Genomic DNA, 17,751 nt, shown 5'->3' on the forward strand with positions numbered 1-17,751 from the left:
GTCCATGCAGAAAGGGGCTCTACCTCCAGAAGGTCTGGACCCACTCCCCTGGAGGGCAACAGTTGGCTTTGGGCGGAGCCACAGTGGCCCCCTTGAATAGAGCTGTCCAGTATCCCGCAGTCCTTACCACTCCCTCCTGCCTCCCCAACACAGTGGCCGCGTGGCAGGTGTCATTCCTCATTGTGATCACACTGTTGTCTGTCTTGCATTCAGCCCGGTTCATCCATCTACATTGCCTGCCTGGACCCTCCTGGCATGAATTTGCATCCCCCAACTTTCTGAAAAACCCAATCTAAAAAACTCATTTCTAGGAAGAGCTGCTCTCCTTGAAGCAGAGTGGTTGACCAGAAGCTCTGTTCTCTTAGCCTCCCCCTGCCTGGTACTACCTGGGAAGCCCCTCCCTGGGCCATAGCCTGGCAGGAAACCAGTGGATGCCAGCTCCAGTGTTTTCTTGAGTCCATGCAGAGAGGGGCTCTGGCTCCAGAAGGTGGACAGGCAGTGAAGGTACACAGCAGCCACTGCTCCCGGGAAAATGGATTAAGACACACTGGATGCTGAGTAGTGGCTGTCAGGACTCCTGATTCGTATCTGGGTGGAATGAGCCTTGGACTGACTGCCAGGATGTGTGGGGTGTAGGATAGAATGATGATGTGGTCCTTCTGGGCCTATGGGCCTTTCATTGCCCTCGAGAGGACCAAAGCCATCAGTTAAATACACAAGCGACCGAACAGGACTTTGTGACGCGAACCAGTAGCTTGGATGAGCGAAATAGCCAAGTGGTTGTCCTTTGCCTTTACTCTTTGATTCAGGAGGCTAGTTTTGGGCAAAGATTTGGTTCTTAAAAACGTTTGCAAATAGGCTTATTGTGCCTAGGGTCTTCCAAAAGAGGAGTAAGCAGTCAGTCAACCTTGAAGGTAATGGTTTTCCAGGTACAGTGCTGAGAAAAGCCAATAGGCATTGTATTTTTTGCAACAGTAGTCATAAATTGGTTAGAAACAGACTGGCCATCGGGGTCTCATTGATGATAAGTATTGGCTCAACTCAATAATGGGATCCTGGCTTTCAGGTAGATCTTGCTTTTGCTCTTGACCTTGTGGCTGGGAGTTTTTACACCTGCGGTTTCTGCAGAAAATTGCCTGCAAGGGCCGCGTGGTCTATGTCGGCTCTCAGACCTCAGCGCCTCAGAGTAAGTGTCCAGCAAGCTATGGCATGTGCCTCTGGCTGCCTTTGTGTGACCTGGGAGAGTTGCGGTGGAGGTCACAGAGCAGAGGAGGTCAGGTTGTGAACAGGAATCTGCATGTCCGAGCTGGAAGTTGTCCTCGCCCTTAACCATGGTAGAAGGCCGTGCTCTGTGTGTACGTGCGTGCCTGTGCGTGGGACTTGACCCACAGTGCCACCCTCTGGTTTCCAGACCAGAGGTGCCGATGCAGGGATCGCTGGTCAAAATTTGCATCTGCAGTATGGGCTGAGCGGTAAAGGGGACTAATTGTAGGAGTGTGTAACCTTGGTGAGGCTGCGTGAAATTCCTCCACAGATGGGTAGCCATTGAATGCATAAGGGTGAAGGTGAAGAAAGGAATCACTTCCTCTCCCCCAGATCTTTTTAAAGAGAACGATGCATCTGCCTCAGGAACGAACTCTCCTTATTCTGCCATCGGAGAAGTGAGGAGCACACCCAGCCCCGGAACTGGATGGCCTCACCTCCCTGTCTTTTCATCTATAGCGTGGGAATGACAATGTGAACCTCATAGGGCTGTCCGGAGGGCTGTGGGAGACCACAGGCGTAAGGTGTGCGGACCATGCCTGGTGCGTAGCAGGTGCTCAGTAAATGAGAGTCCCCCCACCCCGCTCCGCTAGACAAAGACTTAAGGGTCTTTGCCGACGTACAGATGGTACCTTGAGGTGGGCTGCTGGGGAGCTGTCAGCCCAGGCATTTTACAGATACCTTCTGAAGAGTGGGTCTCCCTTGTGATGTTACCGATAGCCTCCGCAGAAAGGAGGCCATCTCAGGAAGTGTCTTTGGGCTCAGGAGACAGAGCCTGTAGGAGCCACCTGTGGCTTCTTTCCCCATTACCCCATCATCTTCGGGAACCCTGGACCCCAGGGTCTGGGCACTTGCCCTTCTGACATAGGGTGGTGTGGGTGACTGGCATTTCCCAAAGTGGGTTCCGGGGATCGCCATTTTTGAGGGATTCTAGGAAACCTGCTATTTTTTTTAATGGGCTTCAGTGGCTAAATGTATTTGGGAAGGTTGGGTCAAACAAAGCTAAATGGGTCTCTTTCTGGTGGAGCTTTCTCAGAGCCTCTGTTGTTTCCCCTTAAGGACCAGGTCAGCTGCTCTTCCCAACTTGACTTGCTCTCAGGAGCCTTTATCTCCTGGAACGTCCAGCAGCCCTAGTGCCAAGAGCAACTGGGAAAAGCAGAGCTACCTTCTGGCTCAGATACTCTATCTCAGGGGTGGGGCTGGGGACTAGACTCTGGTATGTGTCCTCCTGGTTGGACCCCGTGTCTTCACCCCAGGGTGTCCAGGCAGCACCGGAAAGGCGCCACCTGTACACAGAGGTGCCCCGGGAATCACTGGAGGAGCCAGTCCCTTCCCCGGGATGAACTCTGACCAGGCCTCACCTGTCTTTGGGCTCCCGGGGTGTGGGGCTGCCCCCACTCTGCCCGACACACCTCCTCTCTAAGGATGCCCTCCGCCTGGCTTGGGGAGCTGGGGTCGGCCATCTGGCCCTCCTCCTCTGCCAGGGCCTCCACCAGGACACCGTCTGTCACACTGCCTGCCCGTGTGTGGAGCCTGAGGCAGCAGAACCTGGCAGAACGAGTGGTGGGCGGCAGGTCCAAGTTACTCAGTGTCACCAGAGCGGCTCCCAAGGAGCCAAAGGTGGGAGACCCAGGCTCACCTGCCATGTGCCCGCTCAGCTGGATTTCATCCATGCGCACTCGGACGGGTCACGCACGCACGCCCCCGTGCCTGGCCCTCTGCCCCCTCTGGGTAGTGTGGGGGGCGTCTCTTGGGGCCCTGACGAGGGATCAGGCGACTCGGGTGAGCCTGAGGAGCTGGGGTCTGGTTTGGGCTCCTGGGGCCCCTCAGCGTGCAGGTTCCCAGCATAAAGCCCTGGGCTCTGCCAGCCCTCATGCCAGGGCGGTTCCGAGGTACCCTGGCCTCTACGTCCCCTGTCACGCCCTTCCCTTTGGCCCTCATAGCACTAACCAGTCACCGCTGCTTTCTCTCGCTCTCTCCTGTCCCTACCCAGCAGAAAGCGCTTTCAGTCGGAGAGTAGAAGGCAAAGCACAAAACCACTTCGAAGAGACAAATAGCAGTTCCCAAAACTCCAGCGGTGAGTGTGCCCTGTGACGGCTGTCGCGCCCTGTGGCGCCCAACCCTCCTGCCCACGGTGGCGGCGGTGTTCTGGGCTGGGCTCCTCATGGTCCGTGCTGGCGTTCTTGGGAGGAGATTGGGGGCGGGGAATCAGAAGGGGGTCAGGGTGAGGCAGAAGTGGGAAGGGCCTTTTCTTCCAGGGGCCTCCCTCTGGGCCTCAGGAGCATCTCAGGGGTCTGTGGCTCTTTGTCTCTCCCTCCTCCCTCTAACCCCAGAGACTACAGCCTTGGCTCCAATGGCCCCGGAGGAGTAAGACCGCTGTTGCTGTGTTTTTAGGGTGAACGTGGTCTTTCCAGGAGCGGCAACGGGGGTGCAGTTAGAACTATAGCCTGAGAGCCAGAGACTCTTGAGTTCTGGCCCCATTTTAGACCAGAGGCCCTCCAGAGGTACCCCTCAGGCTCCAACCTGCCCGAGGAGGTTTGTCTGAGGTTCCCGGTGGTGTTTTGGCGCCCCCTGGTGGCTTCCCCGAAGTACCTTAAAGCAGAGCAGCCAAAGGCTCCCCCAGTGGACCCACAGGAAGCCTAGCTAGAGCCATGGGTGGTCACGAGCAGCCCCTGTCCAAAAAAAGGCGCAGCAAGCCGGCCTGCACAGTGACAACCAGGGCAAGATGAGAAAAGAATTCTGATCCTTTGGTTACCTTAAGGCAGGGTACCTCCTTGCTTTCTTGCACAGCTGAAGTTGAATTCACCAGAATAGGTGTTGGTCTGTCACCGCCGAGGCCCAGGTGACTGTCAGTCCGGGCCTTTATGAAACAGCCAGGAGCCCAGAAGAACGCGGAGGCTTCTGCACAGTTCAGTGAGCTCCAGCTTTGACCGTAGTCCAAGTGTGAACCCCAGCTGCACCACCTGCGAGCTGGTGACTCGGGCCAGCCTCTTAATTTCTCCTCCGCTGTAAAGGCGGAATCAGTCGCTCACACGTCCCTGTGGTGGCGGACGGTCAGTGCCCCACAGAGATTCCGCGCTCACGTGGTAGGGTGGGGTGGTGGCAGTGGTCTTCAGTGAACCAGGTGGTACGTGGGGTGCCCCGAGGAGAAGGAGGGGGGTGTGCTGTGGGAGCCCGAGAAGATTACCGTGATCCCCTAAACCCTGGAGAGCTGCTCACCCTTTTGGGACATGGCCTCCAGTCTCCAAAAGGTGAGCCCAGAAGTGACGGAGTGACTTGCCCCAGGCCACTCAGGAAGAGGTAGAGCCAGGACTGGAGCCGCCACCTCCCAGGGAGCCTTTCCTCCGCAGTCAGGCTGCACCCCCTGCCTCTCCGTCTTCCAGAACAGTCTCTCAGAACTGGGGCGGGGGACTGAAGGGTGAATCGCTGCCGCCGGCAGCCAGCATTTATTGAGCGCTTACTACGTGCCTGGCGTGTGTTCAGAGCTGTATGTGTCTTATCTGTTTCCATCCTTACCACAGCCCTGGGTGTTGGGGGAGGAGGGTCAGTGTAATTGTGATCCCCATTTTCTGGATGAGGAAACTGAGGCTCAGGAGAGGTTGATCATTGGCCCAGGTTCCCAGTGTGCGAGGGGTGGTGCTGGGATCCCAGGCCTAGTCCCGCTGGCCCTCCCCTGCTGCCCTCTGCGTTTGAGGCTCACCTGACAACACCAGGAAGCAGGGGAAAGTTCCAGCAAGCAGAACCCTTCAAGGCACAGCACAGCCCTCCCTGCGGCTGCTCGGGTGTCCAGTGCCAGGATCTAGAAGCAGCTCCCAGCTCCCTGTCCTGCAGCAGCCACATACGGACATTTTCTCATTCGCGCGCTGTGGGCTCACTTTCTGGGAGTTGAGGGCGTCCTCGAGGCATGGCCCTGGCTGACCTTGCCCTGCCCGGTGCCCCAGCACCAGCCCCGAATGTGAGCCTGGCTCTCAGATATTCCTCCTCCTCTGAGAGCCCCAGTGGCTCACTGCTTATTAAGAACAGAAGTGATGACAGTTATCTGAGAGCACTGGGACGGGAAGAGACTTAGCTAAACTGTTTCTCTTTTGCAGAAACTGCAAGTCCCCTGATTTCCAATCCTTTCCCTCTCCTACAGAGTAAGTGATGGTCCCATGGGGGGCTGGAGAGGGCAAGGCAGGGCAGGGAATGATCTCAGCCAGCCGCACCCAGCTGCACACTCCGGACCTCCCTAGAGCACCTGCCCCTTAGGCCGCCCTCGGGCAGACCTGACAGCCAGCAGAGGCAGGAGGAGGGCCCAGCCCCAGCGGGGAGGGGGAGTTTGGACGGGGGGCGGCGGAGCCCTGAGCAGCCTGCCTCTGCCACCCCGGCCCTGGCAGGAACCCAGGGGGCAGCCTCAGGACACCTCTTCCGAGCCCATCTCAGCCTCCCCGTGCGTCTCTTGGTCACTCTTCTTCTTCCCCCTTCTTTCCTCTTCCTCCCTCTTTTCCCTGTGTCAGGCGCTGACTTGAGTGCTGGGGACAGAGGTGGAAGCTCAGGTCCCCCCCCCCCCCCCCCCCCGCTTATGTGGTCCCATTCCTGCGTGTGCTGTTGTCCCTCCCGCCCGCCTGCTCTGTCTTCCCCGTCCTCACCCTGTCCTGTTTGCTCTTGCCTCTTCTGTGGCTTTCTCCACTTTCCGCCTTTCGCTCTCGCTTATTTTCCACCCCCTTTACTGCCCTCTGTGTTCTTTGCCTTGTTTTCATTCATTCATATACTCGTTTGTTGGCTCACGGCGACGTCTGTGCAGAGGGTGGGCTGTGGAGCACGCGAGACATGGTCTCTGCCCCCGGAGAGCCCTCGGTCCGTTAGTGTCGCCCCCTCCCCGTCCCCAGGGCCCAGAACAGTGCCTGACACACAGTAAGCACTCAATAAATGTCTGCCTGGTTGGATTAGACGGTCTGTTTATCCGCAAGTCCCCCTCGGCATTGCTTCTGCCCCCGAGCCCGTCCCTCGCTAGTCAGTGACGGGGGCGGGCAGGCGGGGCCCGGAGCCCCAGTGTGTGTCTGGGTTCCCATTTCCAGGGCATCCTAGGTGGTTCTGCCCCTAACACGGCCTCGTTTCTCCCCCTCCCGCCCCAGAGCCCTACACCTGTGGCGCCTGTGGGATCCAGTTCCAGTTCTACAACAACCTGCTGGAGCACATGCAGTCCCACGCAGGTAAGGGAACCGGCAGCCGCCTCCCCCCGGGTGCTGTCCCCGTTAGTCCCCTCCCTCATGGCCTGCCCGAAGGCCCCCTTTCCTGGAAGTGGAAGTGGCCACAGGACGTGGGACCTGCCCTCAGGGGGCCCCGGGGCCTCACAGGGGAGGTGTGTACCTGGGAGGTGAGTGCACAGAGAGGGGCACGAGCTGAAGAAGGCTTCCCGGAGGCTGTAGCTCTTGAGCTGAGCCTTAACGCCAGATAGGAGCTGACCAAGAGAGACGTCAAGGTGTGGTTTGAGATCTCGGGCGAGCAGAGGCAGGAGAGGTGCATTCGCCGTCACACTCCCACACCTAACGGCCGCCGTCCTGATGGAGCACACCCCGGTCCCCTGGAGGGGCGGGGATGGTGCACATTGACAGGCCCCACCCTGATTTTGGGGTCTGCAGGTCCCAGGCGGGGGCTGGTTTCAGCACCTGTGATAGGTCCTCAGGCCGCGTGTCCAGGGAGTACATGGAGAACCACTGGTTCGGGGCTGCAGGCTGGTGACTTGCTGTCTAGGTAACGTTTTTTTCAGCTCTTCTGCCAACTTCCAAGTTCGTGGGATTGGCCCCCTTCTCTAAACCATCCTGCCTTCAAAGCCAAGCCTCCCGTTGTAGGGTTTTTTCACTGTAGCGCCTTCACTTCTGTTCTACTTCCTGTCTTAAGGAGATGCTCAGTGGTTTAACATAATCACTTGCTCTTCGGGTCACATCACAGCCTAATGTAAGTGGCTTGGTGGGGTGGCCTTGAACACAGTGATTCTGGGACCGAAGCAGAGTTCCTTCCTTCGCATGGCTCTGTCCTCCCCTGGCTCCTCAGAGCCTCTCTCTGGGACTGGGTGGCAGGGAGAGAAACACTTCCTCCTTTACCACTTTGGATCACAAGTGACACATGTCATACGTGCTCAAATTCCAGAGGCGGGAGCGCGCCCAGAGCCACTGTCCAGGGACAGCCTGGCACTCTGCAAAGGGAAACAAGAACCTGAGGGAGGCAGCCAGCTGTCCTTGCCGCCCCTGCCCCAGGTAGTCCTCGGGAGGCATTGGAACCGCTGAGAGAAAAGTGCCTGACATGTGCCGCTTCAGTGACGGTAGTTTGCTGTTGTTTCGACAGTTATTACCGTTGCTTGCACCTCTCTTGGGTTTGCACATCTTTCGTAGAATCTCTCAGGTCTGGCCTGACTTGCGCAGAGGAACACAGGACTGGACTCTCATGTCGGCTAGGGACTGTTCTCTTGGTGAGACCTCTCGTTTTTTGGCATTCATTCATTTCTTCGCTTCTTCGTTGGGTGTGTGCTGTCCCCCAGGCGCTCATTCACTTGCTCTCTGGTGGGGGGAGTTACTATTTATTTCTGGTGAACTCCTCTAAAAGCAGACAGAGCTGGATTGGCAGCTAGGACCTGTGAGCCAAAAGCTCTGGTGTGCCTCCTTTTGCCACGTGACCCAGGCAGGAGACTCGTCCCCCTCTCTGAGCCTTCTCCATCTCAAAAACAAGGGCATGCAAACCTGTGTCTCCGGCTGCCTTCCTGGAAGTCTTCGGGTGCCTCACGTCTCCTGTTTGCCTTTACCATCAACCGTCCTTGGCCGTGGAAGGTCTTGAGTGCCAGCTGAAGGCCTTCAGACCTGACCCTGTGCGAATCAGTAACAGTATATACCTTTTGGACCTGAGACTCCCACAGTCCAGGGTCCGTGTATTCCTCTTCTGAAACCCAGACCCTCCACCTGCCCCCCCACCCCACCCCCAACCAGCTTTGGGAAGCTGAGGCTAATTAGGGAAGAGTCTGGGAGGCTGCCCTTCCCCATTCCTCAGGCAGTTGGGTGGAGGCCATTAAAATGCAAATCAAGGCTGTGCCCGGTGGCCCTGTGTCTCCCAAGCATCCCGACTTGTTTTCTAGGGAGAGCTTTGGGCTGCTTTGTTCTGGTCCAGTGCTGGCAGAGAATACCTCGCTGGCAATCCGGTGCAAAGCCAGCCTGAATCCCAGCCAGGCTGAGTCGGGATTAAAGGATTGACTCCATAGAGAAAAATTAAGCGTCATGATCTGTGCAGTTCACAGTGTCGCTGATAAGGGGGATCAGCCTCGAATAACACCAATCTCATTAAGAGCCTGCTGAATGGCACAGGGTAATTCCCCCTAATAAACTTCTTTTCTGTGCTGTAGGAAAATTTGTCTTGCCCCTGGTGACAGTTCAAGAGCATGTTTTGGCAGTGGTAATACCGGAGATCACTAACATTTAGTGAGCAATTACTATGTGTCCAAAAAGGTGACTTCATCCCATCTCCTGAACAAGAGGACGTTATCATCCCCACTATATAGATGAAGAAATTGAGGCTCACAGAACATAATCACCGGCCCAGAGTTGAACAGCTTGTAAAATGTAACATCATTTGAGCTCTTCCTTGGGTGCCAGACCTTATTCTAAGACTTTCACGCATGTTGGCTCATTTACTCCTCAGAACAGCCTTCTGAGTTAAGTGTCCCTATTAGCTCCACTCAAGAGATCTGGAAATCGAGGCACAGAAGAGCTGAGTGAGTTACTCAGAGCTGTGCAGCCACAGTGTTAGACAGGGATCGTGACCCTCGCGGTGAGCTCCAGAGCCTGTACTCATGACAACCACTCTCTTCAGCCGGGTACGTGGAAGGTTCCCGGAGATGGAAGTCCTCTCAGAGGTCACCTTTGCCAGCCTCTTTTTAAAGTAGTTCAGGAGGACCTAAGCCAGAAGAGGCAAGGGGACGTCCCCAGGCAGCACGCAGGTTGGCCGTTGGGGGGTTAGGATTTGGGAATGGCTACCCTTGATTTCTGGAACCCTTGGAGTTGTTTCACCTCCCTGGGCCTCAAGCATCTCATCTGTGAAGTGGGCTAATCAGTGCCTTCACAGGCTGCATGAGGGTTCTGGAGGTGTGACATATGTCAAATATTGAGGGTTGTGGTACATTCGCGGCTACCGAACAACCACAGGTGTCTCTTCTCCCGTCCTCTGCTGGGAACAACTGCTTTCTCCTTCCTGCAGTGGTCCCTCCCCGGGATATGACCTTGATTCCAGCTTGGCACCCGGCCGCGAGCAGATGCGGGTACACATGTGCATGTGCGTCTGTGGTACTTAGAGGATAGCCACACCGAGTCCACCTTATTTTCAGCTCAAGCTATAAATCAAGGCTTTTGGGGGGGCATTTGCCAAGTACCTCCCCCATGTCAGGAGCAGTATTGGTGGGATATGGAGAAAAAAGTTTTTTTAGTCAACTAGTACCAGACGTTGTTATCCACTGCTAGGTTGAGTAATCTCGATTCCAGGTCCTGCAAAAGGCAGAGAATGAGGAAATCACCCTGCGGCTTTGCCCCAACCTCAGCATTTTGGAAGAGGAGGGGAAACTGAGGCCCAGGGTTGAAGTGACTAGCTGAAGCTCACACCCCACAGCCGTGGCAGAGCCGGGTTCACACCTGGGGCCTTCAAACCCTTGTCCCCTGGTGGAGAGAGTCCACAAGGATGGCTGCTGGTTTCCATTTTCAAACTTGTGTTTCCCCCTTTTAAATGCAATATCTACTCATTAAAAGAAATTGGGAACCTGGCAGGGAAATTGGCAAGTGAAGGATCAGCCATCATCTCACTACTCAGAGCTTAACCGCTGTTGTTACTCTTTCAGTGGGTTTCTTTTCCGTCGTTTAAAAACTGGGTTTATGAAGATATAATGTGCATGAATGGAATTCACCAGTTTTAAGAGTGCGGTTTGATCATTTTGACAACTGGTAGCCATTGAATCTATCAAGATGTATCACGTTCACCATCCACCCCACAAGTTCCCTCCTGCCTCCTTGTAGCCAGTCTCCTCCCCGACCCCAGCCCTGGCAACTGCTCTCTGCTTCTCTTGCCAGAGTTTTGCTTTTACTGGAATTTTATATAAATGGAATTATATGGCATTTCGTTTGTTGTGTCTGGCTTCTGTCAGCGTACTTTTGAGTTCAATCCATGTTCTGTGTTATCAGTAATTCCTTTTTATTTCTGAGTACTACACCATTGTTTAGATACGCCAGAGTTTGTTTATCCAGTCACCAATTGATGGGCATCGGAGTTGTCTCTAGTTTGGGGCTATTGTGAACAAACCTGCTGTGAACGTTCAAATACACGTTTCTGTGTGGACATGTGTTTTTTATCTCTATTGGGATAAAAATAGAGTATTGCCACTTCCACACTGGGAGTGGAAATTCTGGGTCACATGATCACTCATGTTTGGGAATTGCCAGACCGTGGGGTCTGATTTCTCCACATTCGCTCAAGGTACTTGCAGTTACCTGACTTCTTGTTTTAGCCAGTGTGTGGGAAGCGGTATTTCATTGTGATTTTGATTTGTATATTCCTGCTGACTAATGACCTGGAACGTTCTGTCGTGCTTATGGGCCATTTGGATATCTTCCGTAGAGAAATGCCTATTCAGATCCCTTGCCCATTTTTAAATTTTTTGTCTTTTTAGTATTGAATTGTCAGTGTTGTTTACGCATTATTCTAGATCCAAGACCTCTGTAGATACATGATTTGCAAATATTTTCTCCCATTTTGTGGGTTGTCTTTTTACTTTCTTGATATTGTCCTTTGAAGCACAGAAGTTTAAATTTTGGTGAAGTCCACTTTTTTTTTAATGTGTGTTTATTTTTGAGAGAGAGAGAGAGCAGGGGAGGGGCAGAGAGAGAAGGAGACACAGAATCCGACGCAGGCTGCAGGTTCTGAGCTGTCAGCACAGAGCCTGATGTGGGGCTTAAACTCACAAACCGTGATATCATAACCTCAGCCAAAGTCAGACGTTTAACCGACTGAGGCATTCAGGTGCCCCCATTTATTTTTTCTGTCACTGTGTGTGCTATTGGTGTCTTATCTAATAAATCAGAGTGTTACCTTTTACATTTATGACTATATTTCATTTTGAGTTAATTTTTGTATGTGGTATGAGGGGAAGGGTCCAGCTTTATTCTTTTTAAAAATTTTTTTTTTTCAATATTTATTTTTGGGACAGAGAGAGACAGAGCATGAACGGGGGAGGGGCAGAAAGAGAGGGAGACACAGAATCAGAAACAGGCTCCAGGCTCTGAGCCATCAGCCCAGAGCCCGACGCGGGGCTCGAACTCACGGACCGCGAGATCGTGACCTGGCTGAAGTCGGACGCTTTAACCGACTGCGCCACCCAGGTGCCCCCAGCTTTATTCTTTTGCATGTGGATATCCAGTTGTCCCAGCGCCATTAACTGTTCTTCCCCTCATTAAATTGTCCCGGCACCCTTTATCAAAAATCAGTTTACCGTATGTGTGAGGGTTTATTTCTGAAATCCGAATTCTGTTCCGTCAGTCCGTATGTCCTTGTGTCAGTACCACACTGTCTTGATTAATAATGTAGCTTTGCAGTTGTTTGGAAATCAGGAAGTGTGAGCCCTCCAACTTTGTTCTTTTTCAAGATTGACTTGGCTCTTCTGCATCTCTTGCATTCCCACATGAATTTTAGGCTCAGCTTGTCAATTTCTGTTAAAAAAAAAAAAAAAAAGCCAGCAAGGATTTTGATAGGGATTGTGTTAAATCTAGATTAGTTTGGGGAGTATTGCCATTTTCGCAGTATTAAATCCTCCAATCTACCAACATGGAATGTCTTTCTATTTATTTAAATCTTGGAGTTCTTTCAATCGTGTTTTTAGTTTTCCGTGTACAAATCTTGCACTTCCTTTGTAATTTATTGCTAACTTTTATTCTTTTAGATGCCATTACAAAATGGAATTCGTTTCTTAATTTAATTTTAGGGGGGTGCTCATTTGTTAGTATAAAGAAATAAAATTGATTTCTTTTTCACGTATGTTGATCTTGTTTCCTGCAACCTTGCTAAACTTACTGGTTCTAATAGTTTTGTGTGTGTGCGGATTCCATAGGGTTGTTTATGCACACAATCACGTCATCTGCAGATAGAGATGTATTTTTTTCTTTCATTCCAATCTGGATGCTGGTTGTTGTTGTTTTTTTTTAATTTGAGAAAGCATAAACAGGAAAGGGGCAGAGAGAGGGGGACAGAGGATCTGAAGGGGCTCTGCGCTGACAGCAGTGAGCCCTATGTGGGGCTTGAACTCATGCACTGTGAGATCATGACCTGAGCCAAAGTTGGATGCTCAGCCAACTGAGCCACCCAGGTGCCCCTAATCTGGATGCTTTCTTAAATTATTATTATTTTTTCCTACTTGCCCTGTCTGGAATCTCTGACACATGTTGAATTAAAGAGATAAGAATGGATATTCCTGTCTCGTCCCTGATCTTAGAGGGAAAGTGTTCAGTGTTTAACCATTAAGTATGATGTTAGTAGTGGGTTATTCATAGATGCCCCTTGACAGGTTGAAAAAGTTCCTTCGATTCCTAGTTTGCTGAATGTTTCTCGTGAAAGGGTAGTGAATTTGTCAATGCCTTTTCTGCATCTTTTGAGATGATGATGGTTTTTTTTTTGTTAGGATTGATGTGGCATATTCCATTGATTTTTGTATGCTGAACCAACCTTGTATTCCTGAAATAAATCCCACTTGTTCATGATGTTTAATCTGTTATATATATTGCTGGATTTGGTCTGCTCTATTTTATTGAAGATGTTTGTGTCTGTAGTCAATAAGGGATAGTGGCCTCTGGTTTCTTTCCTTGTAATTGTTTTGTCTGATTTGGGTATCAGAATAATATTTACCTCATGGAATGAATTGAGAAACATCCCCTCCTCTTCTATTTTTGGGAAGAATTTGTGACCAATTCCTTTAACATACGATTAGAATTCACCAGTGAAACCTTCTGACTCTGGACTTTGCTTTCCTTTCTTTTTGTGGGAAGTATTTTGATTATAAATCAAACTTTTTCTTTAGGTCTGTTCAGATTTTCTATTTCTTCAGTTGGTTTTTGGTAGTTGAAGTCTTTCTAAGAATTTGTCTGTTGCATCCAGGTTATTTGATTTGTTGGAATACTATTGTTCGTAGTATTTCCTTAAAATTTTTTGTTTCTATCAAGTCAGCAAACTTCTTTTTTTTTTTTTTTAATTTTAAGATTTCCTTTATCAAGGTTCAGGAAGTTTCCTTCTCTTCCTGGTTTCCTAAGAGTTTGTGTCCTGAGGGAGTATTAAATTTTGTCACATTTTACTGTGCGTGTATATCCATGGAGGTTATGGAGGTTGTTTTTCTTCTTACTTTCTCTTTTAAAAAAAAAATTTGGGGGCACCTGGGTGGCTCAGTCGGTTGAGCATCCGACTTCAGCTCAGGTCATGATCTCATGGTTTGTGAGTTCAAGCCCCATGTCAGGCTCTGTGCTGACAGCTCAGACCCTGGGGTCTGCTTGGGATTCTGTGTCTCCCTCTCTCTCTGCCCCTCCCCTGCTCACGCTCTGTCTCAAAAATAAATTAAAAAAAATTTTTTTTTAATGTGTATTTATTTTTGAGAGAGAGAGAGAGAGAGAGCAAAGCAGGGGAGGGGCAGAGAGAGAGGGAGACAACACAGAACCCCAAGCAGGCTCCAGGCTCTGAGCTGTCAGCACAGAGCCTGATGTGGGACTCAAACCCACAGACAGATCATGACCTGAGCTTAAGTCGTACGCTTAACCGACTGAGCCACCTAGGCACCCCTTTTCTTACTTTCTCTTAGTGGAAAATTGCACTGATTGGATTTCTTTTTTTAACCTCAGCTTACGTTTCTGCGGTAAATTCCACTTAGTCACGATTATTTTTTATATTGCTGTATTTAGTTTGCTAATATTTGGTTAAGGATGTTTATGTGTATGTTTATGAGGGATATTGGGTTATATATAGTTCTTCACCTGCAGTGTTTTTTTCTAGCTTAGGATCAGGGTAATGCCAGCCTCATAGAATGAATTGAGAGATGTTCTTATCTTTTTCTGGAATAATTGGTGTAGAATTTGTATTGCTTTTGCCTTAAATCTTTAGTCAGATTCTCCAGTGAACCCATATGGGATTTTTCTTTGTGACTGGTTATTTAACTGTGAACTCAATGTCTGTAATAGATATAGGACTATTTCAGGTTATCTGTGTCTTCTTGAGTGAACTTGAGTATTTTGTATCTTTTAGGGTGTTTGTGTCACTTGGGTGGTCGAGTTTATTAGCATAAATTTGTTCATAATCATTTTAATGCCTCTGATATCTGTGTATGCATTGCTATCTCCTTTCATTCCTGATACTAATAATTTGTGCCCTCTTTTTTTTTAACCTTTCTGGCTTAGAATTTTATCCATTTTCTTTATTTTTACAAAGAATCAGCTTTTAGTTTCATTATTTTTCTTCTTTTGTATTTATCTACTTTCTATCTATTTTCCTTCTCCCAGGAAAAGGAACCCCAATTACATATATATACTAAACTGATAGTGTCCATGATCCGTTCATTTATTTTAAGCCTTTTACCCTTTTTGTTTTTCATGTGGGGTAGTTCTCTTGCTCTTTCTTCACTGAGTTTTTCTTCTGTGGCATCTGATCTTTTATTTCTTACTGTATGTTTGGTTTTTTTTTTAATGCTTATTTATTCTTGAAAGAGAGACAGAGACAGAACGTGAGCCGGGGAAGGGCAGAGAGAAAGACAGAATCCAAAGCAGGCTCCAGGCTCTGAGCTGTTAACACAGAGCCCAACGTGGGGCTCGAACCACGTGGGGCTGAGCCAAAGTGGACGCTTAACCGACTGAGCCATGCAGGCACCCCCGATCCTATACTGTGTGTTTTTTAACTATACAGTTTATTTGTATATCTCCAAGTTCCACTTGGGTTGGTTAGTTTTTGTTTGGGGTGTTTCACATCTTCCATTGCTCTCCTGATGGTATTCATGTTCTCCTTCATGACTTTGAGCACAGTTCTGATATTTGTGACTGCTGCCGTAAGCTCCTTATTGGATGATTCCATCATCTCTGTCCTTTGTGGCTCTGCTTCTGATTGGTTTTTCTCCTGGCGATAGGTCATATTGCTGTTTCAAATGCTTGATGCTTTTTCATTGGATAATTGACATTGTGAATTTTTATATTGTTAGGCATTAGATTTTGAAGAAGCACTGAACTTTGTTCTGGTTTACAGTTTAGTTACTTAGGACCACCTTGGTACTTTGGAGGCTGACTCGTATTAGGGTAGGTCTAGTGCCGCCCTTAATCTATGGCTAATGTTGCCCCATAATGAGGGGACCCTCATTATTCCTTATGCATTGAGGTCTCCTTTCTGGTTAAGAGAATGCAGTTTGTTTCCTTCTCCCCCCCCCCCCCCCCCCCCCCCACTCCCTGCTTTCTAGTGATTCTTTCTCCAGTCTTACGGAATTTGACCCTTATGCTGGGGCAGGTGAGTATTGAGCAGACTCCAGGGAACCCTACTGAAGGTCTCCGGAGCTTCCTGTGTAACTCCCTCCTCTCTGGTACTTTTCCCTGTAAATTCTAGCTCCCTTGGGCCTTCTAAACATTGATTTTTGCCTCTTCAAATCCACAAGACCACTGGGCTCTGTGCCAGTTCCCTGTCCCTGTGCTGCAGCTTGGGAACGGTGTTCAGGCAAGCCGGGCCATCCTATTGCTTTACCACAGTTGTTCTTCTTTTTCCGGCTCACCTGTCTGAAAGCAGTGGTAGGAGCATTCACAGTTGCTTGTAGCTGATGAACCACCACAGCAGGTCGTCCTTAATGGGTGGAAGTGAAAGTCCCCTCCCCATCTGTTTTTGATGCATAGATTTGTTTGTTACCTGACTTGCAAGTCTCAAATGCATAGATGAATAATGTGTACAAAACTGTGATGAGATCTTCCCTTTTCATTATGCATTTTTCCCTTGTTGTTAACAGTCTTCACATCCACCTGCCTTAGTGATTGTAATACACTCCTTCCAGTAGATGTCCTAGAGTTTCCTCATTAGCCCTGCAGGGCTGAACACATAGATATTGGGGTATCCTCTTCTCTCAGTATGAAAATTGTGGCCTTGGCCTCCAAGGCCTGATGCCTTTAATTGAGAAGGATGGAAGATGTCCGGCAACCTTGAACAAGTGTCACTGACCCGTTCGTATCCTCAGATTTGTGATTCTACCTGTAACACGATATTTCAGGGAAATAAACCCATAACAACAACAAAAGCACAGAGAAACAATATTAGAATATCAGTTTAGGCAGGTGAGTTCATAGCAGAACAGTAATATTGGAAACAGCCCAGAAACTCAGCATGTGGTATGTAGTTAAGCAACCTATTGTATATCATGTGACAGAAGACTGTGTGGCCATTTGTAATGACAGGCATGTTACTCAGACCTTTTCCACTCAGAAATTACCCTATAGGGGCTCCTGAGTGGCTCAGTCGCCGAAACATCTGACTTTGGCCCACGTCATGATCTCACAGCTCGTGGGTTTGAGCCCCACATCGGGCTCTGTGCTGACAGCTCAGAGCCTGGAGCCTGCTTCAGATTCTGTGTCTCCCTCTCTCTCTCTGTCCCTCCCTCACTCAGGCTCTGTCTCTCTCTGTCTCAAAAATAAACAAACATTAAAAAAATTTATTGTATGAAAATGGCAAGGAGTAGCCATGAAGGGAGCAGAATAGGCATGAGCTGTCAGTATAGAGCCTGATACGGGGCTTGAACCCATAGACTGCAAGATCACGTCCTAAGCTGAAGTCGGATACTTAACTGACGGAGTCCCCCAGGCGCCCCCTTGCCCTCGCACATTTCTGAGCTCGAATGCGTGTTGTGTGTGGGTGTGGGGCCTCCCGGACAGACTCCCGCCCACTGTGCACCTGATGTGCCCTCAGCCCTGTGCTCAGGTCTCTCCCTGCGTCTTCTCTGGTTAGTCCCTCCAGCACATGGGTCACGTCCTTGTGCTCATCCTCTTTCCTTCAAGTGACGGAGTTGAGGCTTTGCGAGGCTCTGTGGACAACAAGATGATTGTCTGGACAGGAGCCAGGATTTGGACCCAGGCCTGAGTCCTAGAAGCCTGGTTTGGACTTACTTCACCCGCCACGCTGTAGTTCTTGTTAGTTGGCGAGCCTCTTGCACCTCAGGGTCACACGCTGTCCCCTTTTGTGCCTGCAGCGGACAACGAGAACAACATCGCCTCCAACCAGTCTCGATCGCCACCTGCTGTTGTGGAAGAGAAGTGGAAACCGCAGGCCCAGAGGAACAGCGCCAACAACAGTAGGTGTCTCCCAGGCCAGAGCCCAGGGGCTCGTGGAGGTCGCCCCAGGCACCCCTAGTCCCCGCTCCCGTTTCCCTCTGCCCCCCATCCCACCACCTGTGCCTCTCCTGATGATGCAAGACCGCATCCGAAGCTCTTACACACC

General features: G+C 50.3%; 1 protein-coding gene across 16 annotated transcripts in view; it reads left to right on the top strand.

Moving 5' to 3' along the window:
* Positions 1 to 17,751, top strand: part of ZNF618 (zinc finger protein 618) — a 185,899-nt gene that overhangs the window by 159,801 nt on the left and 8,347 nt on the right. For 4 of the 16 annotated variants that reach the window (XM_043566273.1, XM_043566277.1, XM_043566271.1 and 1 more), the window contains 4 exons: positions 3,257 to 3,340; positions 5,355 to 5,399; positions 6,378 to 6,455; positions 17,504 to 17,605. In XM_043566273.1, the coding sequence (XP_043422208.1) occupies positions 3,257 to 3,340; positions 5,355 to 5,399; positions 6,378 to 6,455; positions 17,504 to 17,605 (309 nt within the window). The remainder of the gene's footprint in view (positions 1 to 3,256; positions 3,341 to 5,354; positions 5,400 to 6,377; positions 6,456 to 17,503; positions 17,606 to 17,751) is intronic. The other 12 variants (XM_043566274.1, XM_043566281.1, XM_043566278.1 and 9 more) reach the window with 3 other exon arrangements.

This window comes from Prionailurus bengalensis, chromosome D4 (genome assembly GCF_016509475.1).
Source record: "Prionailurus bengalensis isolate Pbe53 chromosome D4, Fcat_Pben_1.1_paternal_pri, whole genome shotgun sequence".
In the NCBI taxonomy this organism is placed as follows: Eukaryota; Metazoa; Chordata; class Mammalia; order Carnivora; family Felidae; genus Prionailurus; species Prionailurus bengalensis.